Source organism: Thunnus thynnus, chromosome 14, assembly GCF_963924715.1.
Source record: "Thunnus thynnus chromosome 14, fThuThy2.1, whole genome shotgun sequence".
Taxonomy (NCBI): Eukaryota; Metazoa; Chordata; class Actinopteri; order Scombriformes; family Scombridae; genus Thunnus; species Thunnus thynnus.
The window spans coordinates 3,065,241-3,087,756 of record NC_089530.1 but is presented as its reverse complement, the minus strand read 5'-3'; the positions used below and the strand labels follow the sequence as shown (position 1 = coordinate 3,087,756).

Below are 22,516 nucleotides of genomic sequence, written 5' to 3'. Positions count from 1 at the left end.
TCTTTCTTTTAATTTGAGAAGTTTACATTATTCATTTCTAGTTGACATTGTGGGTGTATGTGATGTGCTATTGTGTGTAGCTTTGTATTTTGTATTTTGTATAATGTGTTATGTGTGTTTTTTGCTTTGTACTGTTTGCTATTGTGCTGTTGTATGTTTTAAATGTAAGGGACTGCAGATGAAAATTAGCTTGAAGCTAAATCTGGTACAGTGCATAATTCATGTTAAAAACTGTACTCTGTCTCGATAAATAAATACAATAAAATTGCGAAACTAATATTACACAATTTCATGTGAGAGTGGGTTGTCCACACAGTCATTTTGTGCAAAAATGCCTTTAAAAGTTGATCTTAAGCTTATATGAGGCTTCAGCAGTCTGAGTTAGTCATATCAAGTGGATATCTGCCAAATTTATGGTCTTTTTAGCATCAAATTCTCTCTTTGTGTTCAGACAGTGTTTCCCTGTTGAGCTGCAGTGGAAGTATAGAAACAAAAGAGGAACTTAGGCAGTAAAAACACTGTAACATTGAGAGATATCTATTTGACACACTTGGACAGCTGTAGCTTCATATTAGCTTCAGATAAACTTTTAAATAAATTTTTGCAGAGAAGGAGGACTGTGGATTTTGTCCTCCATCACTTACATTGTAAGTGTGTTATGAAGGGATCTTCTAATCAGTATGAACAAGAGGAATGATTACAGCAAGAAAAACATGTTTCAATGTTCATTTGGGCTCCTGACTGTTGTTTTAGAACAGACTTGAAAATTGTGAACCTGTCCTTTAAGGTCAATGTACAACTGAGGCTGAATATTGAACTAACTGCCTTCCCTCCCTAGAGCCACACTACAAATGTGGCTCCGAGTTTGTTAAATTTAATGGACATCCCTGCAATCTCAAGACAAAAGGAGTAAAGGACTGTTGAATCAAACATTAAAAAATAACGCACGACACTTATAATCTTCATTTCTTTTTTTAAACTATATTTAATGTTATTTATTTTTTATTATTTTTTTGCACCCTGTGATAAGAAATATTAATACTACAGTTGCTTGTGAATTTGTGTACATTCTATGACTATGGTGTGCATTCTGCCCCCAAGTCAGAAAGTCCGAAAAAAAATCAGTCACAGCAGCTAGCTTACCAGTTCCAGAGACTGCCTGATACTCATGGTAAGTAAATTGAGATTAACTGCTTTATTTGCTTTTATCCATTGAATATTTTGCTAAAGACTTGATGTTGTCAGTGCTGTCCAATTTTCTACAAACCGAATAAGGTGAGTCTAGCTCAATTTAACAAACATTAGCATGGACTTGCTAGCCGCTCAGCAAGACTTCCTGCTACAAGAACAGTTAACCTTGCTAACATTATACCAACATCATTCATTTGCCAACAATCATAATTTAATTAAACTTTGTACACTTATAGGAGGCTATTATTCAACATATTGAACTTCTGTTGAGAAAAAAAAATCCTCTGTTAAATATAAAGTAGTTCATTAATGACAATGTTATCTGGTTCCTAGCTAGCATCGCTGAGAGGGAAATGCACAAAGTTCCACCAAGAGTCACTTAAAATGTTTACAATTATTATTTTAATGGCATTTACACTTCGTTCACAGTAAGTGCCCCCTTGAATTGTGTAAATACAACTGACACAAATACTTAGATGCAGACCGTGTTTTTGTTTTTGTCAGGCATGTTTGACACAGTCAGTCAGTAGTCCTTTAGACACTCTGACTGCAGGTCAGGTCACAGTGTAGGCTGTTTATCTACTAGTCTTTCAGTCAGCTGATGCCCAGACAGTAAGAGGAAAGAAAATGATGGACAGATGAAGGAAGTGCTCTTTTCTTAGGGATTAATTATTGATGGTTTTTCACCATAGAGAAAAACTTCAAGGAGCACATTAAGAAAATGGTTTATAAGACTTCATTCTACAGCTTATTAGCAAATGTTATATGAGATGTTGCATACTTGACGGACATTGAATATAAGAGGTAAAAAAAAGCAAGTTGAATAGACACATCCTGAAATGAGTATCAACCACCATATTAACTCTGTATTGGTTGCATATAAGTATTCTGACAGGTCTATTTTCTCTGACAGGCAAGTTTTTGTGTGTCACCCGGACTGTCCTGGTGCAACAGTAGGCCTAAATTGTGTACTGTGTAAATACAGCATGACCTTAAATCTAGCCTAAAATCTCTGTTGCAAGACATTCTTAAATCTGTCTAGTCTCTGTTTTGAATTAAGTAAGGATCTATTTAGCTGTATGAGAATGGGGAACCTGAAACTTTTCCTGTTTTGTATAGAGGCTTTCAGTGGCTTTCAGGCTGGTTTCACACAAATGACTCTACAAATGAATTATAGTTTCTGTCAGCAGTTTGCCACTAAGTATATATCTTTTGTTAGTTATTCTTCATGACTGAATCTTTATTCTTACATCATAGTTTGAAATCACATTGTTATTTCACCAAATATTACAGTGAGTGTTGACAATATTACAATATATCGTGTCAAATTTGCATTTTGTTTTTAGTTGTCCAGTGTATGTGTATGTGTGTGTGCGTGTGTGTGAGAGAGAGAGAGAGAGAGAGAGAAAGAGAGTGACAGACAGACAGACAGACAGAGACACAGACACAGAGGGTTGTGTGCATGAAGGGTGGGGGGAGGTTAGTGATTGTCAGTGAAGAGGAAATGAGACAGAAAGTTGTACAATGCAGTTTACTAAGCTCATATACAGCTAAATGCTGGTTAATAAGGACGCTGTTTACATATTAATTTGTAACTGCTGTATTCCTGTTAGCTATCCGTGACTTGGAAGTAACAGAAACTACTGGTATCTGTCTCTTCAGGTGTGTCAGCCTTCGTGACCATATCAGGAACCCGGAACCCGCGCACCTGTGAGCTGACGTCACGCGCTGGGCTAAGTACCTGCGTACAGCTGAAGTCACTCAGTTACTGAAACTACCTAGAAGAGACGCGACGAAGAAGCAACGACGAAAAGGAATATATCAATAATTATTCTCACTGAGTTTTTCTTTTAACTTTCATTGCGAGGATCTTCCAAAGAGGATTAAATCACAGATGGGGAGCGCTCGGTTCGCGGTTTTGGGCATTTTAATCGTCGTTTTTCAGGTGAGACTTCCTGCAGTGGCTTCCTTACTCTACAAACGGCTCCCATCTATCTCTGTCGTTCTGCTGTAACTTTAAAAGCCAGTAATTCATATTGTTGTCTTACTTATCTCTGACAGAACACTATGTGAGTGTTTGTAGGATTCTTCTGACAATTTCTGAAAATAATTTTGGTGTATCAGCTTTGAAGCAAGTGGCTTTGTATTTCAGTATAACTTTGATTAGTCACACAACTCGCCGCTGCTCTCTACTGTATTTAGCTGTTAATGGTGAAATTATATTGTAAATTAAAGAGTAGCCTAGCTAGGCTTTAATTCACAACACAGCTCTTAGTCATAGTTTTTCAGTTGTCTTCCTCCCCTCGAGATATCAGCGGATCTTCACGAGCCTCGCCCTTGTTCCGTTGATGACGTTGTCGCAGGTTAAATTCCTATTCTACATATTTCGATTTTTATCGACGTCGAACATTTCTGTTCACACCCGTGAATTTTACCTCGCAGGTATAATTATTTCAAGACGTTGGTTGTGAAGCTATTAATTATAGTGTTCACATAATCCCATTATTTTATGTTACTTTGAACATACTGTCAACGCGCTCATCTTAAAGTTTTAATCAGGCCCAGTTTTCAGAGTTACAATGACTGAAAGACCTGGGACGATTAGTGAATTAATGATGAACAGAAAAATAATTGACTATAAATGAAAGTGAAAATAGAAGTTGCTCAACCAAATATGCCAATTATTTGCCAGTTCCCGTTTCTCACATTTGAAAATCTGCTGCTTTTCCCTGTTATACCATTATAAATGGAATATCTTTGACTTAAGTGTTGGTCAGTCAAAACAAGACAAGCTCTCAGAACTTGTGATAGACATTTTTTCGTAATTTATTGAAGTTTCAAAGATTAATTGTTTATTGAAAAAATAATAGACCAATTAATCAGTAATGAAAATATTTGGCAGTTGCAACCTTGAATAGACCCAATGACCCCTATGACTCAGTTTATCTGCTTTGGTTGGGGGTTTGGGTTGACTTGGAGCAGCAGGATAGAAGTTTTAATGTCAAATGAAATGCCATTAAATTAGACAGGAAAGGTTTTCTCTTAGCTTACTACACTTTTTCATGTTGCTGATCTTATGATTTATGAGAAGCCTTTTTTCTTTTCCTAGGCCTTGACTTTAGTGTCTGCTGAGGATCCAACATGTGTACCTGGATTCGAGTTGGATAGGTTGACTTTCAAAGTGACCAGAAAGCACCTACGACAGGGCATGAGGCTGGGCAAAGGTAAGAATGCTGTTTTCTAGCTCATCGCCTAATGCACACGGACCTGAGGAAAACTGTGGTGTTCAATTTCAAAACTTAGTATCAAATATGGATATTGACTGTGGTGAATTGTGATGTTTTTTTGTCATATTATAAAGTATTAATCAATTACAATCTAAAAATTGTTTAGCTATGGGAGCATTTAGACCTAAGTAAAAGAAGTTTCACAGCCATAAATACAACTGCTGAGCCTTTCATAAAGTGTTCCTCTGGCTCAGATGGCCTTCTACAGATTAGCTGTTCACATTGTTCACACACGTAGCCCAAACAACCTCAGGTCTCAGCTTGCACTCATGCTGCACCTCATTTGATGCTCTTACCTGCAGGGCAAAACAATGTCCCCAAGCCTGTTTTGCAGGCCTTGCTTTTCAAAAGGTTGTAGAATAGTAGTCAAAGAAGGGGAGCACTTGATTTTAATTTTTGTGTTAGTTTATATGAACAGGTTATATCAGTCTGTTTTCACTGGATTGTCACCTTCATGAATAGTGTTTTTTTTTTTTGTTTGTTTTTTTTGTTTTTTTTTTAAGCGTTTCTGTAGTTGCAACTGTCCTATTAGAGCAACCAACTTACCTCTTTGATGTGGCCTTTCTTTGTCTGATTGTCACCTCTTCAAACATTGGCATACAATCTTTAAACTGTCATGAACCGAGTTTCTAGTCTGAAATATCTGAAAATCTACTGAAATATCTTTAAGTAGTAAGTAAGTCTTTTGTGACCAAAGGACACATGCCGTGGTCAAAGCAAGCTGAAATTTTAACATAACTCTTTGGAGGATGGAGAGTCCATAATGAACATGCTGACATCCAGATTGTGTAAACTAGTCTGAGATAACTAAACCAGCCGTTCATTTGTCTAGTGGGTGCTTGGTATTGGTCAGCTGCTTGGATCTGTGCTATGGCTGGTTTGCAGTCAACAAAGCCCGTCTGTTTAGTGGCTAATGCATAGCAATATCCTCCTGAACAAGTATGATGTCAGGTATTTAAGTAAAGTGTTGCTCTTAGCAGGAGGGATACAGTATTATACTTATACAGGTTAAGTGGTATTTTTAGCGATGGTTGATTGTTTGTAGGACTGATTAACATAGAAAACCTTGTCAACCAAGAATTTGAATGGATTAGTCAGGTTATGCTCAGAGAGACTCTTGCATCACTGCATTAAACACACAATAAGTAATTTCTGCTGCTAGGGGTCTCTCAATCAAAACAATAACAAAAGATGGAGTTTGATGACCTTGATAACCTTGTGGATTATGGGAGTTGTTGTCTTCATTGTTTAACAACCAGCTTCTCCTGGTTAGGATTCCTTTAGTGTTCATTGTTCAGGAAGTTTTTACTGGGAGCCGAATTTTCCACGGAGGTCTCCTCCTCTCCAAAACAAATGTACACAGGGATTAAAAACAGTAAAAACACTGAATAAACCAGTTTCACTTCAAAAATCAGTGTTTCTCCAATGCTGTTCGGTGGACACAGGACGTCTGGGAGGGGCTGATAGCCAAGCTGCTGCTAACGTTTGCTCAGCTTGTTTCTCTAATAACTTAAGATCCAGATGCCCGATGACTAAAATCCTTGGTCCGGTTCAAAGATGTTTTAAGACGAAAGTGTCAGGGGCCCAATGTAGAGATTATTAATGTGAATTATGAATGCCACAAATGAGCACCTTCCAATGATGATACATAATAGATCCACAAACACTGACTCTCTGCTCTGTTGTGGAGAGCTGAGAAATGGCAAAGCTGGTAATAAAGAGCTCAAATTCTTACCTCTGGTCTTCCATAACTTAATTCATTGTTACTTATCAGCCAACATAAACAAAGATGCATAAAATCAGCCACTGTATCGGTCAGGCACTGGCACTGCTTATTTCAGAGAGTTTAATGACTGATTTGCGAACCCAGCTGAGACATTGTTTAGTAGGTCTCATCATTACTTTATTATTATTATTATTATTATTATTATTATTATTATTATTATTATTGTTGTTAGTATTATTATTAGTAGTAGTAGTAGTAGTTTTTGTTTGGTTGTTTTTTTTTTTTTTTAAATAAATGAGATGATAACAGTATTCCTAATCAAGTAAGCCCAAACAAGTGATGTCTCTGAGGCTGATGCTAGACACTGGAACAGTATCTCAGATTGCAGTCCTAGACACAGAAGAATTTTAAAAAACCATATACCTCAAAGGGAAACTGACTTTTCCACCAATAAATCCTTAATGGTAGAATTTTCCACCATAATTTGTCTATTTTGGTAAAACAATGTTTTTGCTGTAGAAACTCATTCCTGTACTCCTCAAAATCAGTTATTGATGCTAGAGGTTTACCTGTGACTTTTCAATGATTGATAGAATACATTTCAGTGGTTAACTGAAGGCTGAGACATCAGTGCTTAGCATTGCAGAGAAGTGACTGTGCATGACTGTACTGCCCTCTCTTTGGCTGGCATAGTTCAGGTACTTTTGGGAAAAACAAAAAATAAGAGACTGGTAAAGTGGGTGTTTATCACAGTCTGAACTGTCTTGTTTCTTGTTTACCAGAATTATAGCCCATCAGTCCTGTCCTGGGAGATCTTTCTTGATTATTACTTGATATGTTTGTCTGGGTGATTTTTATCAACAGTGCATCATCAGTCAGTCATTTCCTGGGTGTGCAGGTAGGTGAAGGGTCTGTACTTCACCCAGAGATGTCAAACCTGTTGTTCTGCTTCTGAAATCACAGCCTGAGCTCAACACTAAAGCCCATAATTAGGCATTCACCCCAGATGAAAAACAAAATATCTGCACAAATAATAAATAGCAACTTTACTGTGAGGATGTAGAATCTTGTGCACACGTGTATTAGATATTGTTTCATAATCATTAAGTAATTGTGACAATATGATATTGATTTTAGGTGATATTACCCAGCCCTACATATTAGTAATGTGGAGTCTAACTGAATGTAAACTAAATGGAATGGATTTTTTTACACCTCCATCAACACCTAAGAGGCACCATAATTAATCTGATTGATAAAATTAAGTGCTATACAGTTTGTCTTACTCATCATATTTTTTTGACCTATAGTTTCTTCCTGGTGCTGCAAGCTATAGTATAGTAATGCTATAGAATGTAACTATTTAGAAAAAAAACAAAACATGTACAACACATGTACTTTTGTGTAAACTTGACAGCAAATTATAGTTTTGTGCAACAACAGGAATGCATGAGGACCACGATTAGCACACAGCTCTACAAAGCTTTACTTTCTAAGTCAACATATAAGCGTGAACAGAATCAGAAAGTGTGCTTGTAAAATTTCTATGGTGGGAAGGTACTGTCTTATATACCTAAGCCTCCAAAAGGCAGTCTTCATGTGTTCATAGTCTGCCATAGGAATCATTAAATCCATAAAACATGGCATAAGTTTGTTCTGCACTGTTTTGACAAAAATCTGACTTCCAGCACACTGCTGCTACCATCTATAAGTGCTACCAGCCACATTTCATTATACTGTAGTTCAGCCATATAGAAAAGCAACGACTTATACCCCATGTAGGAGATGCAGATTTAATCTATATTACTGTTTAGCTGGAAGAGGCATGAGGAATGAGTATTCTGTCTGTTGTTATGTACTGAAGCAATTTTGTGTTCTCTCTGTATGGGCTTCATTCCTAATGGATAATCATTTCTTCTTTCCCAGTGGGCTTCACTGACTGCTCAGACCGCACAAGATTTCTTTTCAACAGTGATGACAGCCGTTTCATGGTACAGACAGACGGCATATTGACAGTGAGTAGTACTGAAATATAAATTGTCAGCAACAATTATGCCCAATGTGTAGTAATAAAGCACAGCTTAGATGACTTAGACTTAGATGGATTATGTGTGGGTGATATCCATTATACTGAGTAGAACCAATGTAAAGTCCAACATGTTGCACCAGTAGCTCACACGCACATACACACACACACACACACACACACACACTAACACACGCACATACATGTGTAAGCTATGTTTTCTTTGCTTTACCTGAACCCACCTGAAATGTTGAGGGAATTAGCTGAACAGCAACATGTTGCTCTTTGCTGATTGATTTTTTTTTTATTTTTTTTTTTCCCCTCCAGGTGAAGAGAGAGGTTGTTCTTCATGACGGACACACAGAATTCTTCATCCACTCATGGGACTCACAAGGTCGCAAGATAACCGTTCCTGTCAGGGTATTGCACCACGGGCATCACCATGGGCATCACCATGGCAACCACCACCAAAATGTTGAGCATCATCATGGAGACCACAAACACCACAACCATCAGCACCATCCTACTGAAGTAGACTCTGGAAATAACACAGAGGTAGGATTAAGGCACTATTGAGGGGACATGAAGGAAACTTCTAAATAAAACTCTTTCAACAAACAATACATTTACTGGGAAATAGGCTTTTCAGATCCCATATTAATCACATTGTATATCAAGGGCCTGGAAGATGGTAGTAATGACCTCATGAGAGGCAGTTTACAGTGAAAAGAGCTGTTTTTAGTTTAACAAACACTGCCCCCTTGTGGCTATTTATGAATGAGCAACATATATATTTTGCTTTAATATTTTTCATACTTTCTTTGTATGTTGTTAAAGCCATATTAGGTTAAAGCCATACTTTAAACTTAATCCACACAATTTTATAAATGTAGTTTTTCTTTCTGCATGTGTAATTAAAATCAGTAGTAGTCTATTTATTTTGGTGCCCATATTACAGGACAGATAATATGCAGGCTGCACTATCTGTAAAAGACTCTGTGTATACAAATTCCAGGAGATATGTTTTTCAGATATGAAGAATTCAGGAGTAAGATTGGAAAATACTTGACACGTGTCTAGTTTGTAGTTTAAAGAAGAAATGCTTACAACATGACATTAGTTTTCAATCCACCTCTGTGTTCAGTCCTTTCTGTAGTTTCAGGAAATGGTTACCCCTATACTAACTTTTTGAATGTAGGTATGTGGGACCCACCATATGAAATGTGGTAGGATTGCTTAAAATAGGTACAAATCTTACAGACTTCTCTCAGAAACACAGCCTGTATACACCAAGTTGTTGGTTAGTGTAAAAAAACTACGGCTGCTGGATTATGGCAAAAATCATAATCACAATTATTTCGGTCAATATTGAGATCATGATTATATAACACGATTACTCACTGACTTTGGAAACATCGTGCATTTCTTGAACTTTTAAAAAAAACGTATCTTTTTAACAGTGGATTTCCTTGAACAATAACAGACTACAGACCAGGGTTGGATGCTAGCCTTTTTTTTGACAGCCAATATGTCCATTAATATTCCAGAATTCCAGCCATATAGAACAACTACCGGACATATGTTTAAATAGCCGTATAATAGCCTATATTTAAACAGCAATAAAACACAAAAACACAAACGCTATGATCCAACAAATGCATTTTAGTCAACAGAGTTAACTCTTCACAAACTTTTTGAACTGATCATAAAGGCTCCAACAATAAAATAAAACAAATAGGCTGTTAATTAAATGTAGCCATGCGGGCAGCCCGCAGCTGCAGCTCCGCCACCACCTCCACCTGCTGCAGTCTCCCTGAGCCTGCCTCTCACTGGGGCCGGTGAAAAGTTAAACCTCCTACTGATCAATTACATGTTATTTAACCAAGGAGCTCCAGGCTGATCCATTTGTTTCACTGTTCCAGTGCTGGATGTAACATTACCTCAGAGGAAAAAAAAGTTAACTGCTGTCGAGCCAAAGTGCCGGTCTGTTGCTGGAGTGTGCAGCTTTTCAATCTCTTAATCACAGCTAACCAAACACTCCCAGTGTCTTAACAGTGGAGGCAAAACCAAACTTTTGCATAATATAAGTTTATATTTAAGTTGTCCTGGCAACATATCTTGTAGGTCACACAATATTAGACAATTTAATATGCCATTATTGAATTTATTTTTTGTGCTCCGACACACAATGCACTGAACACAAGACAAAACCAGAGCATCATTGCGAAACAGAATGTGATCAATTTATCTCAATTATCTTGTGTACATAATCTTTGGAAGCCGAAATCGTAATTGAAAATAAAATTCAATTAATCAAGCAGCCCTAAAACAAGCATTTGCTTACTTATACATCCACCAGATACAGAAATGCATTAGCATCCCATATTCACTCATCTGTAAACAGCTGATGAGCTTGTGTTTGCCTAAGGCAGGGTGGGTGATTTTACATATTTAAATAGTTGGACAATGTTGCACTGTAACTGAGTACAAACGTGTGTGTTTTTCCAGAGTGCAGCCGATCCACAGGTGCCTGTTCTGCATTTTCCCAAGTCTGGTGAAGGACTGAGGAGGAGGAAGAGAGACTGGGTTATCCCTGACCTCAGTGTTCCTGAGAATGACAGAGGACCATACCCCCTAAAAGTATCTCAAGTAAGAGGAACTACAGGCCCTTGTGATTGAGAATTTGATACTGAACTTCATTTTGAATATTTGATTCTGCAAAGGATGTCTGACAGTTTCCACTGCCTTGACCTCTGATTTTAATTTTTTACAATCTTACTATTTACAGTATGTTCAAATAGAGCTTTCAGTTTTCTTGTGTCCGTCTCTCCCTACTCATCTCTAAGGAAGCCATGCTTCTTAATTAAAACCTGATACCTGGATATATCGAGGTATTTACCTTGTTTTCTTGGGACAGCAAGGCCAATTTCTCATTACAGTGGTTTAATTAAGCTGTTATCAGTATAAATCAAAAGGTTGACCATAGCTGTTATGAGAAAACAATGTTGTTGTGTGAAGATCTTGAGATAATCAACTTGTGATAACAAGTCTGCTTCTCTACTTCACAAATTTAAATGCAGCATCTAATATAATTAAAACACTTCATTACCTCAACTGTAGTTTTTTTGTTTTTTTCTTTACAATATTGTAACTATCATTGTGGGTAGTGAGAGTGGTATAACTCCTGTTATAACTCCTATAACCTGTTTTTTGTGTGTTTTTTTTTTTTGTTTTTTGTTGTTTTTTTTTAAATCCTCCAGATCCGATCCAATGAAGATAAAATAAAGAAGATCTTTTACAGCATTACTGGTCCAGGAGCTGATCAGCCTCCTGTTGGCCTTTTCAACATGGACAGAAACACTGGTATTCTGTATGTCACACAACCACTGGACAGAGAGAAGCAGGCCAAGTACATTGTAAGCATGCTCTCAGATGTTAGTTTTATATATACACCAATGTTTCCCCTATAATTGTACAGGCCTAGTGGGCCGCTAGGCCAACGAGAACCCCCGCCAGGCCAAAAAATATTTTTTTCAATGCCATAACAACGCTAAATATCCATTCATTCGGAAATCAATAGCATTTGGGAGCCACTGTGCAGTGCTGTTCGAAATGTGAGTTAACCTTTGTGTCATTTCCTGGAAGACTACTGGTAGTGTAGCTCCTCTTAAGGAATAGGGCAATGTGTATTTTGTGCACATATCGTGAGAGAGCGAGTGGCAGGAAAGTGAAGTTGAGTGCGAGCAGAGAAGAGGAAAAGGTTAACAGTAAGTTGTCAATCTGGCAGTAAATATACAGTACAGACTACAGTGTGTCAGTTAATAAATGCTGCAGCTTGTCAAGACTAAGAAAAGTCTTGTCTGTTATTTCCCCAACTGCTGGAAAATGAAGGGAGTTAGCTCCAAAGTTAGCAACAATGAGTTAGCGTAATCTGAAGACGCTAAACCGATAAATAGAGAACAGAGAAATGTGTGGCTGCGGAGTCTCCCGAGTTTTATTCTGCGCGCAGAAAGTGCAACTAAAACTACATCAACTGATGACCATGTGGCACTAATAACAACTTTCACATTTTAGTCAATACATCTGGATTCCTTGGATCATTATGTAACTTTGTATATTATCCATGCCCATTTCTGCCACACAATTGCCCATTTCTGCTACAAGATTTCCTACCATGTTAAATCTTGTCCAAAACACAAATATTTTCAGGAAATTAAACACCTCTCTGATTTAAAAACAGATGGAGTTTTCATAGGCCGGTAGGATCACATATGGCATACTTTTCCTCCACTGGACAATTATTGTCTGTTAATGACAACTAGATAGAAATCATTATAGATAATTAATACTTCATCTCTTTTGTCCCACAATTTTATGACTTAACAATATGTTGAACAAAGCAAATTTATTTGGAAATGATGTATTGATGTTTTTAGCAGTTATATACAGTATACAAAGTAAAGTTTGTACTTTGATGCTATGGCAGCTCTAGTGATAAGGAATGAAAGCAACTGCATTGCCTATTCTGGCATGTACTGTACTATAATACAAATGTGTTTGTGTTTCTGCAGTTTCAAGCACACGCTGTGGCAGAGGGTTCAGGAAATGCTGAGGAGCCCATGGACATTGTAGTGAATGTAATTGACCAGAATGACAACAAACCGACTTTTGAGAAAGACACCTTCTTAGGACAAGTTGCTGAGGCTTCACCGATAGGTATCGTCAGTGGATTTCATTTAAGCCTGAATAAAATGTCTGTTAGCTTTCAACAACAGTATGTTTCACTTTAACATGAGACAAGGCTTTGAGGATGATGATAAACCAATGTCTTTTGCAAATATAACTGTATTTCTTCTAACGAGTCGGCAGGGGTTGCTGGAGTGTAAACTTGCCCAAATCCAATACAGAGTAGGACAGATTATCAAACATTTGAATAGATGCACACATGTCCTCACGAAGCTGAAAGAAGTTTTAAAGTTGGAACAAAGTTTCTGGTATATAGGACTAGTTGGGTACCAAAGTTGAGTTAGAAGAACAGGGAAGAAGGAGGAGCAGAAGAGTAAAGTAAATTGAGGAATGTAAGTGGCCTCCACTGAAGCCCAAGCCCCTTCACCTCATTAATTGTGTAGATATCTTCCCTTCTTACTCACTAAATAGGGAAGTCTTCATAGAGGACTATGTGGTGCATCAGTTTGCCAAAATCAAAAACAACTTTGGACACAGCTGATCTGGCAGTTTGTTTTCTGTTTACACAATGCATGATGGTAATTAGCTCTTGGTTACTGATCATTGATTGTACACTACTTTTTGTTATTTGGGATAATGTGAGTCCTTTGTGTTGAGCCTAATAATTCTCATACAACATTCAGATAACACCACAAAATGGCAACATGACTTAACTGACTGACACTGTACTTCCCTCGCTCTAGGTTTTGAAGTGATTCAGGTCGTGGCTGTAGATGTGGACCAGCCAGAAAATGACAACTCGGATATCCGCTACCGTATTATGAGCCAGGACCCAGAGTTGCCCAGCAGATCCATGTTTGTCATCAACCCACTCACTGGGGCCATCAGAGTCAATGCCCCTGGGCTAGACAGAGAGGTATGTCTTATAAAAACAGATTTCAGTTTCACATCTAGCTGTTGAAATGGTCTGCGTTTCTAGCAACTGCTCCTGTTTGATTTGGTCCCATTAGGCCAGTGTAAATACTTTCATGCAAACTCTCATACAGACAAAAACAACTGCACCAAGAATGCGTGAAAAGGTTTTAAGTCAGCTTCCAAGCCGGTGGCGTTTTAAGGGTGTGAACGCAAAGTGGTCAGACATAGACACAATGTTTGATAGCAGACATGTGACATGAGTATGTATTCAAAAGCCAAACCATTAAAAGTCGCACAGTTGTTCCGCCAATCTTGGAAACTGTCGAGGATACGTTTGTTCTTGGGCACAGAGGAGTTTTGAGCTAAATGCTAACATGCTCACAATCACAAAGATAACCCCCCCACTTCCCACCCTCATGGAGTCTAGACACTGGTGGTTGTGGTGGTTGATGACTTCTGCTGAGACTGATAAGGCTGATGAGGTTGATGAAGTGATGCGCTGATGAATCTGCAAAGATTGGCCGGTGGTGGGGAGGTGGTGGGGCACATAAAACGGCACCATGAAAGCATTACGGTGGAACATATTTAAAAAGACAGCCGCAATATGATAGGCTGACAATGAAGGTGTGTCACTGTGCTTTTGGTAAGATGTGAACAGCTGACGTTTTAATTGAGGCCCAGGGAAATGACAGTAAGGAAATTATACGTGAGCATGTGTGAGGGATGGGAATGAGAGATGGTGTGAGAAATAATACTACAGACCTGACTGACCTTTCGCTAAGCTTCATTACAATTCATTCTGAAAGGGGGGCATAAATGTGTGTAGAAAATTTCATGGCTATCCATCCAATAGTTGTGGAGACATTTCAGTCTGTATCAAAGTAATGCCATCCATGGAGGCATGCCTCTAGTGTGTCTAAAAAAAATTAGATGTACTGTTTCAAACAATTGAACAACAGAAAAGTACATCAGGCCTGGCATAGATTCATGGTCTTATGCTCAGCTTGAAGCTTGCTAGAAATTTCAAGTAACTCAAAATACACACAAATCCTATGAAAACACATTTACTCAATTGTCATATTCAGCTTTAAAGTGATACGTTTCGTAATGTTTCCTGCTCCAACTGAATCTGTTAAATGGCAGTAAAATGTTTTAATGTTTAAACTCTTATGTGTCTTTTCTAACAGAAATACCCAAAGTATACTCTGGTGGTACGGGCAGCTGACATGCGGGGAGAAGGGTTGAGTAACGAAGCCAAAGTAATCCTCACTGTCACAGATAGCAACGACAACGCTCCAGCCTTCACTCAGCCCTCCGTAAGTACAGAATACTTATGACTGGAAATTGCCTGTTTGCTAAACCCCTCCCACAAAGAGTAGTGTCCAGTCACAGCTTAAAAACCATAACCAGGCACAGCAGGTCTGTCAAGCTCTGGAGTTGTCAACATAGTGAAGTGAGTTATCTGCTCTAATACACATCTAGGTGCACCACGCAACATTTGAAAAGTTGCTTGGGACTGGCATTTCCACTAGGTGGTATTATGTATTTAGACGTCAAATGCATATTTAAGACCCTTTTGCAGGGTTCACATTTTTGAATGAAAGGAATATAGCTAGCTAACTTCAGCTGATTAATATTGGTCAGAAATCACCTGCTGAAAATGAGAAGCTACTTTTGTTAAAATGACTATAAAATTGAACAGTAAGAAGTGTAAGAATAAAGAGCTTGACAGGCACAGTAACTAAGGGAGAGGAGTGGGACCAATGGTTAGTTCATACATTAACATACATGGTTAACCTTAAGGCAACAACAGATTTGGTGGAGATGGTAGCTCACCATAATTTTTTGGTAATGTAATGAGTTGCAAGCAATACAGACTGATCCTTTTTTCATTTTTCTTGATAGTAGAGTTGCATCTTGGTTTTAATCTAAACATATTTGCATTTTTAACAATACATTTCCCATATGATGACAAATGTCTATTTGATGTTTAGAGAGCAAGTTTTAACAATTTTTTTTGGCTTACAGTGGGTAGACCATATTTAACAAAGAATTCTGTACAGGGAAGTAATGAACTAAGCTGCATGATGTGACAGACCATAAAGTTAAGGCCAAGGTTTAAAACAAATTAATTTACTTGTTAGTTAGCAACAACAGCCTTTTTTCTAATCCTTATTTCCTCTGTTTCACTCCTACACTTTTATCACATCCCTTGCATTCTCCCAGTATGACGGATCAGTTGCAGAAAATAAAGTGGACGCTCTGGTCCTTACGATGTCAGTAACAGATGGTGATGAGCCACATTCTCCCGCCTGGAATGCCAAGTTCAAGATTGTTGATGGTGATCCTGGACAACTTTTCACTGTGAAAACAGGAACTAACAAACATGAAGGAATCCTCACTACTGCCAAGGTAGGAAGAAAACCAGACCTTCTCAAATAAGCCACAATATCAAAGTGTGTGATGTCTGTCAATATATACAGTGAGGTCCACTTTCCTATTCACTTGAATGGGACTAAATTCAGATGTTAGTTGTACAGCAAGAATGAGTTGTAAGACATTTCTGTGATGCATTGCGCTGCTGCACTTTTCTCTCCATCCAACCAGGGTCTTGACTTTGAGAAGAGCCGCAAGCACACTCTGTTGATTGCAGTGGAGAATGAGATTCCTTTTGCTATTCCGCTGCCCACTGCCACCGCCACCGTGGTGGTGAATGTGGTGGACGTTAATGAAGCTCCAGTCTTTGATCCAGTGGAAAAGCTTGTGTCAAAACCAGAGGACCTTCCCGTTAACAGTGAAGTGGTGCAGTACACTGCCTCTGATCCGGACACTGCACTCAAACAGACAGTCATGTAAGGTCAAACTCCTTACTTTGAACATATATTTAAACGCAAGATTTTCACTGCCAGAGAATATTGGAAAAAGACAGCATTAGCAAACACTGAAATTTCTGTCAGGTATAGCTTTCCGATCTGTAGCTGTAGATATCCATTGCATTTCTTTGCTTTTATTTGAGAATTAATGCAGAGCATTAACCTGAGGTGAAAACAAAACAACATGGTTAGCGTCTGTAATCACTGTAACTCAATCATTCAGTAATTGCAGCATTAGTCCTAAATGCTCTTCTATTTTTCAGTTTTAAGAGTGGCTTCCTAGTAGATTTCTGGCAAGCTTGAGTATTTAGTCAAAGAAAACAATGAAATATGAAATGCCTCCAGCTTAAACAGCCCACATGTCCAAGCAAAACACAAAGCAGTATATTGTAGATATATTATTTAAATTATCTGGTCTATTGCTGCCCCATCGTGAAGCATGTTAATTGTAATCAACTTGCTTGCATAACATTTATATGTGTTTATTTGCTTCATGTCCAGGTATAAAGTAATTAGCGACCCAGCGGGCTGGTTGACTGTGAAGAAAGAGACGGGCCTGATTACAGTGAAGAGCAAGATGGACAGAGAGTCCCACTTTGTACTAGACAACAAATACACAGCACTCATTGGTGCATATGACAATGGTAGGTGGGAGACAAGACTGATGACTACTACATGCTTATCTGGTTTTAGGTAGGAAATAAAACAAACAAAAAATATTGTTATCATGGTGGTGGCTGGCTTGATGAGGCCAAAGGTTCTTTGGACACTGCTGTGTTCCTGCTTAACTTTTCAGCAGCAGTTCAGTAACAGGTATTATTTACAATATATAACATTATCACTCCAGAGACAAAGCTTACGTTTTACCGAGAGTTGGCTACAATGACGTGACTTTACAACGCAGCTCTGAGACACAATAAGGTCAAATGATGTGTTTGTGTTGGTTGTGCATTTGTTACCCTCTGCGTTTGTCCACTATTTTCATGTAAGACAAAAGTAATGGGTAATGAACCCATTTAAATTTCAGTATTTATAATTGTGTAACTTAATTTGAAAAAGTAATTATTTAAAGTACTAGTTACCGCCAAAAGTAGTGGAATGACAGTAACGTGTTTTTCCTAACACTGATAAACATAATCTGTAACTGAGATGACACACTTTGCTTTCAGTTTCAAGCCTCAAACCTGTTTTTGAAGAGATTTCTGCCCAAGTCCAATAATATCAGCTTGACATTCTTGGGTTCGAAAAATGTTTGAGAGCAAAAATGTTATCTAAATATGGACTTCATCTTACTAGGATGGTTTAACCTTCCCCAAAATTTAATGAATTTTGCCCTCCGTGTGTGTCTGTCTGTCTGCGTGTCACCTCACTAGATGAAGTCCCAGCCACAGGAACTGGTACTCTGATCATCCAGCTGGAAGATGTTAATGACAACGCACCCACCATTGATGAACGTGAAATCACGGTGTGTGTCCTTTCCCAAATGCTCAACAGTTGTCATGTGTTTGAAAACTTTTAATGCAGATGAAACTGAAAAGGGGTTAATGTGATTTTAATATATACTGATATTCAGGATGTGATCAAATGGAAAATCAAAACATAATAAATTGCTGATTTAAGGGGTAAAATCAGCCAAAAATTTTGAATCTGACTTTGTGTTTTCTCAGGTGTGTAACAAGGAATCGGCTCCTCAACTGCTGTCGGTAACGGATAAAGACGGGCCAGGCTTTGCCGCTCCATACAGAGTCTCTCTACAGGGCACGACTAAGACCAACTGGACGGCTAGGATGAACGACACCAGTATGTACATTTTTAATACATGACTGAAAATAAATCTCAGCAAAGTTGTTTTTACACATCCAGCCAAATAGCCAGTCCCAGGAGAAATGGCCAGGTCCTTCCTGATAGATGTTTATTTAAAAAAATTTTAAAAGTCAGTCAAGAGGAAAAAAAAAGAACCAATTAAAGGACCATCAACGATATGTAATCAAGAGAGAAAGTATGACTATCAAATGTTTTGGGGCAGAAAGTTTTTCCCAATTGCCAGTTTGCTGTTCAGATAACCAGAAGGTGTAATGTTTGACATGTTTTTGCTCTGAATTGAGTATATCAGGTTAGTGCTTTCTCTCAGCCTGTGTACCATACCCAGGAAGCTTCATAAATGAAATGATTAGTTTCAAGTACGAGGTCACAGATGCTTGTTTAGACAGAAGATTAGAAACCATTTATCTAGTTTATATAGGCCAAGGTGTTCTCTGAATTATTTGTGGAACAAGGCAGTGATAAAATGTATGGTTTTTGTGGAAATATTACTGGATTTAGGCAAAATGATAAACTAATCAAGGCAGGATTTGTAAAGTAAATTTTCCTCTTCTGTTGCAGAAACGGGCATCATCCTGAGTTTAGTTACTGACCTGGCCAGTGGAGTGTACACTGTGGTGCTGAGAGTTGCAGACAACCAGGGCATGGAGCAGGACAGCACCTTGAAGGCCACAGTGTGCGACTGCACTGGGGCAGACGTGCACTGCAGTAATTTAAGGGAGGCAGGTGGCGCAAACCTGCCCGTTATCCTGGGAATACTGGGAGGCATCCTGTTGCTGCTCAGTGAGTCTGATATTTGATTAAAAATAGAAAGATGCTTATCATAATGTGAATGGAGATGGAAGGCCAAAGAAATGTCATGAAGCTTTGCATCACAACCATGGTGGGAACCCTGTAAGATATTTCACTCGTAGTCCAGTGGGACTCAATGAACAACCAATCATGGTAATGAAGGAAGATGCCATCCAGTGCAACAGTGTGACTCATTGATGTTAGTTTTGATTGATGTAATAGTTTCTGAAGAACAGCGGAGCTCCAGGAACAATGGAAGAAGCTATATCAGGCTTTGATAACACTTGTTACACAATACTTGTTATTAGATCAGTTCGTTGTTGGTTTGTGTCTTTGTTAACAATAAGAAGAATAAGAAATATCACCTGTCCTTTTGAATGACTAATCCAATAATGACCATGGTAAACTCTTGCGCTGACAGGCTCGACTCAACAAATCACCGCGGCTTTTCTTTCTCAGCTGTGTAGGAAATGGGTGGAATCAATAACATGGGTGTGTTTTTATTAAGCTTTGTGCTCTGTATGTACAGTGCTGGTGCTGCTGCTGCTAGTGTTTGCAAGACGGGGAAGAGCAGAGAAGAAGGAGCCTCTACTGCAGGATGACGATATCAGAGACAACATCTATTACTATGATGAAGAGGGAGGCGGAGAGGACGATCAGGTAAATACAGACAGAGGTTGACACTGACACAGACCAGAGCGTGAGTTTTGTTTTTGAAGCAGGTGCCACCTCTGTCAACACATTTGAGTCAGTGCAGCAGTGACTAGGGCTGGGGGATATTTTTTCAATATCACCCTCTATCACTGTGAAATTGTATCTTGACCATAAATTAATTTGAATACATTTATGATTATTTTTTTTATTGACAGAATGACCCCTGTCAGAATATTACAGTATATTATATTGCTGAATTATTATGATTGATTTGCATTTTAAGCAACATGTTGGCAGCATTTACTGTTAAAGCTAGTGGAGGTAGAGCTCATTTTAATGTCAGATTCTTCAAAGTAACTACAGCTGTTAAATAAACTTTGATGTAAAAAGGACAATATTTCCCTCTGAAATGTAGTGGAGCAGAGGTATAAAGTTACACACAATGGAAGTACTACAAGTACCTCAAAATTGTACTTGATTGAATGCACATAGTTACTTTCCAAGATTGACAGTGGAACACGGTTCATTGGACTGGATGTCAATTAGATCATCGTACAGTACCAGTCAAAAGTTTGGACACACCTTGCCATTCTCATTTGATCATTTTGCATACATATTTTCATTATTGTTATCATTATTATTATGATATTCATTTTTGCTACACTGGCTCCCCAAATAGTGATCTATATCATGGTCCTCTCAGGCTTATTCAAAATGTCTTTCCCCTGCTGTATTTCTGCACAGGGTTAAAGCTGTAATTCATACTAATCATTTATTGTGCCATGCAAAAGTCATCTCCAAAAACATGGATTATATTTATTGTAGAAATGCACAAACAGATGTCTGATTGTTTTTACCTGAGAGATGCAGTGTCTCCTGTGTGACCCCCTCCATGTGTTTTCCATCAGGACTTTGATCTGAGTGTTCTCCACCGTGGTCTGGACAACAGGCCCGAGGTGTTCAGGAACGACGTGGTGCCAAACTTCATGCCAGCTGCTCAGTACCAGTACCGGCCCCGCCCAGCCAACCCCGATGAAATCGGCAACTTCATCGACGATGTGAGTGAAATTACTATTCAAGAGCTCATGTGAACACATTCAAATCTAACATGGTTAAAACTAATCACTGCTTTTGATAAATTAGTCTGTTTTTTGAGGGGGAAAAAACACCATCCCATGCTGCCACTTTCATTATTCCAAATTCTGTTCTAAAACTTTTTAGGATTCACGTAATTTTTTCACATTGTTTGATACTTGTTGCATCATCCTCTTTTTCCATCTTTCCTGAGTTGGTTATGTACTCTATAAAAAAAACAAATTCTTTAAAATAAAAACATGCTCTCTGCTCCTCTCTCAGAACCTGAAGGCAGCCGACAATGACCCGACAGCGCCCCCCTATGATTCCCTGCTGGTGTTTGACTATGAGGGAGGTGGTTCTGACGCAGGAAGCCTGTCATCTCTGAACTCCTCGAGCAGCGGAGACCAGGACTACGACTGCCTCAGTGAATGGGGACCCCGCTTCAAGAAACTGGCCGACATGTACGGAGGAGGAGAAGACGACATGCTGTAAATGTACCAAAGAACAAATAGAATGGATAGGCACATATGGCTGTGTAAACGTTATATTGATGTAAGCATGGACTGATAAATGAATGCATACTAGGGAAACTCCTCTCAGCCAGACATCAACAGGCCCACAAAGGTTTCTTTCCTGTGTGTGGATTGTGTTTTACCTGTCAGTGCATTCCTATTAGCAGTTAACAGCCACTGCTCAGAAGCCAAAGGATGAGTTTGTTTGTTTTTTTTATAGAAAACCCATTTTGAATGGTTTAGCTCTGTCTGTCTTTTAGATCCCTGTTTGACTTGTAGGCTGAAGACTAAAGGTTTTTGTTTTTCTGTCCATTGAGTTCTGGAGCCATGTCATCAGTCACAACGTTCATTTATGAATTTTCTACAGAGTTCAGATATTTTTGCCTGCGTTGTGGCTTACTGGGTAACACTGGACACACACGCAGACGCTTGCACTGGTAACGTTGTGTAATTTTGGCAATGTATGGTACATTTTTTCTGTTTATCAAGTTTCTACTACTGCTTCAGTTAAATTTCATAGTTGTGTATTTCTGTTTGAGGAATAAAATGATCAAGGTGAAATGCAGGTAGCCAGCTAACTCCATATCACCCTCTGAGGGAGTGATCAATGAGTTATCAATAAAAGCTTTTTAAAATGTTTGATAAGTATCTATTCAGTTGTCTTTATTACATTGTAATGTCAAAACACTTTCTTTGCTGTTACCCTCAGAGGTAGTTTATTAAAGGCTTTGTTAATTTTGGATTTTTATAAAGTTATCTTAATACAATTATGGATTTTTGAATGATCTTTTATTTCACTAATTGAAATGAGTCTTTCACACTGTTTTCAAGCAGTCAAGCTAGGCAGAGCTATACAAGATATTAAAGTAAACAATATTTTCCTAATGCAGAGGTGTGTGTGCACTGCAAGTTGTATAATGAAGGGAAGGCATGAATACAGAAATGACACTGTTTTG

The 22,516-nt window shown here is 38.4% G+C and overlaps 1 protein-coding gene across 2 annotated transcripts; it reads left to right on the top strand.

Annotated features, from left to right (window-relative positions):
* Positions 1–1,084: 1,084 nt before the first annotated feature.
* Positions 1,085–22,199, top strand: LOC137196610 (B-cadherin-like). Of its 2 annotated transcripts, XM_067609335.1 has the most exons (19): positions 1,085–1,171; positions 2,854–3,136; positions 4,301–4,415; positions 8,131–8,219; positions 8,558–8,785; positions 10,739–10,879; positions 11,491–11,646; positions 12,802–12,946; positions 13,660–13,832; positions 15,019–15,147; positions 16,058–16,243; positions 16,439–16,683; positions 17,206–17,348; positions 18,078–18,169; positions 18,372–18,504; positions 19,087–19,308; positions 19,847–19,977; positions 20,880–21,029; positions 21,328–22,199. In XM_067609335.1, the coding sequence occupies exons 2-19, from the start codon at positions 3,086–3,088 to the stop codon at positions 21,538–21,540; spliced, it is 2,742 nt and encodes a 913-aa protein (XP_067465436.1). In that variant the 5' UTR covers positions 1,085–1,171; positions 2,854–3,085; the 3' UTR covers positions 21,541–22,199. The 2 variants fall into 2 exon arrangements, with proteins under 2 accessions (XP_067465436.1, XP_067465437.1); XM_067609336.1 differs by lacking the exon at positions 1,085–1,171 and having other exon boundaries at positions 2,690–3,136.
* The last annotated feature ends 317 nt before the right edge of the window (positions 22,200–22,516 follow it).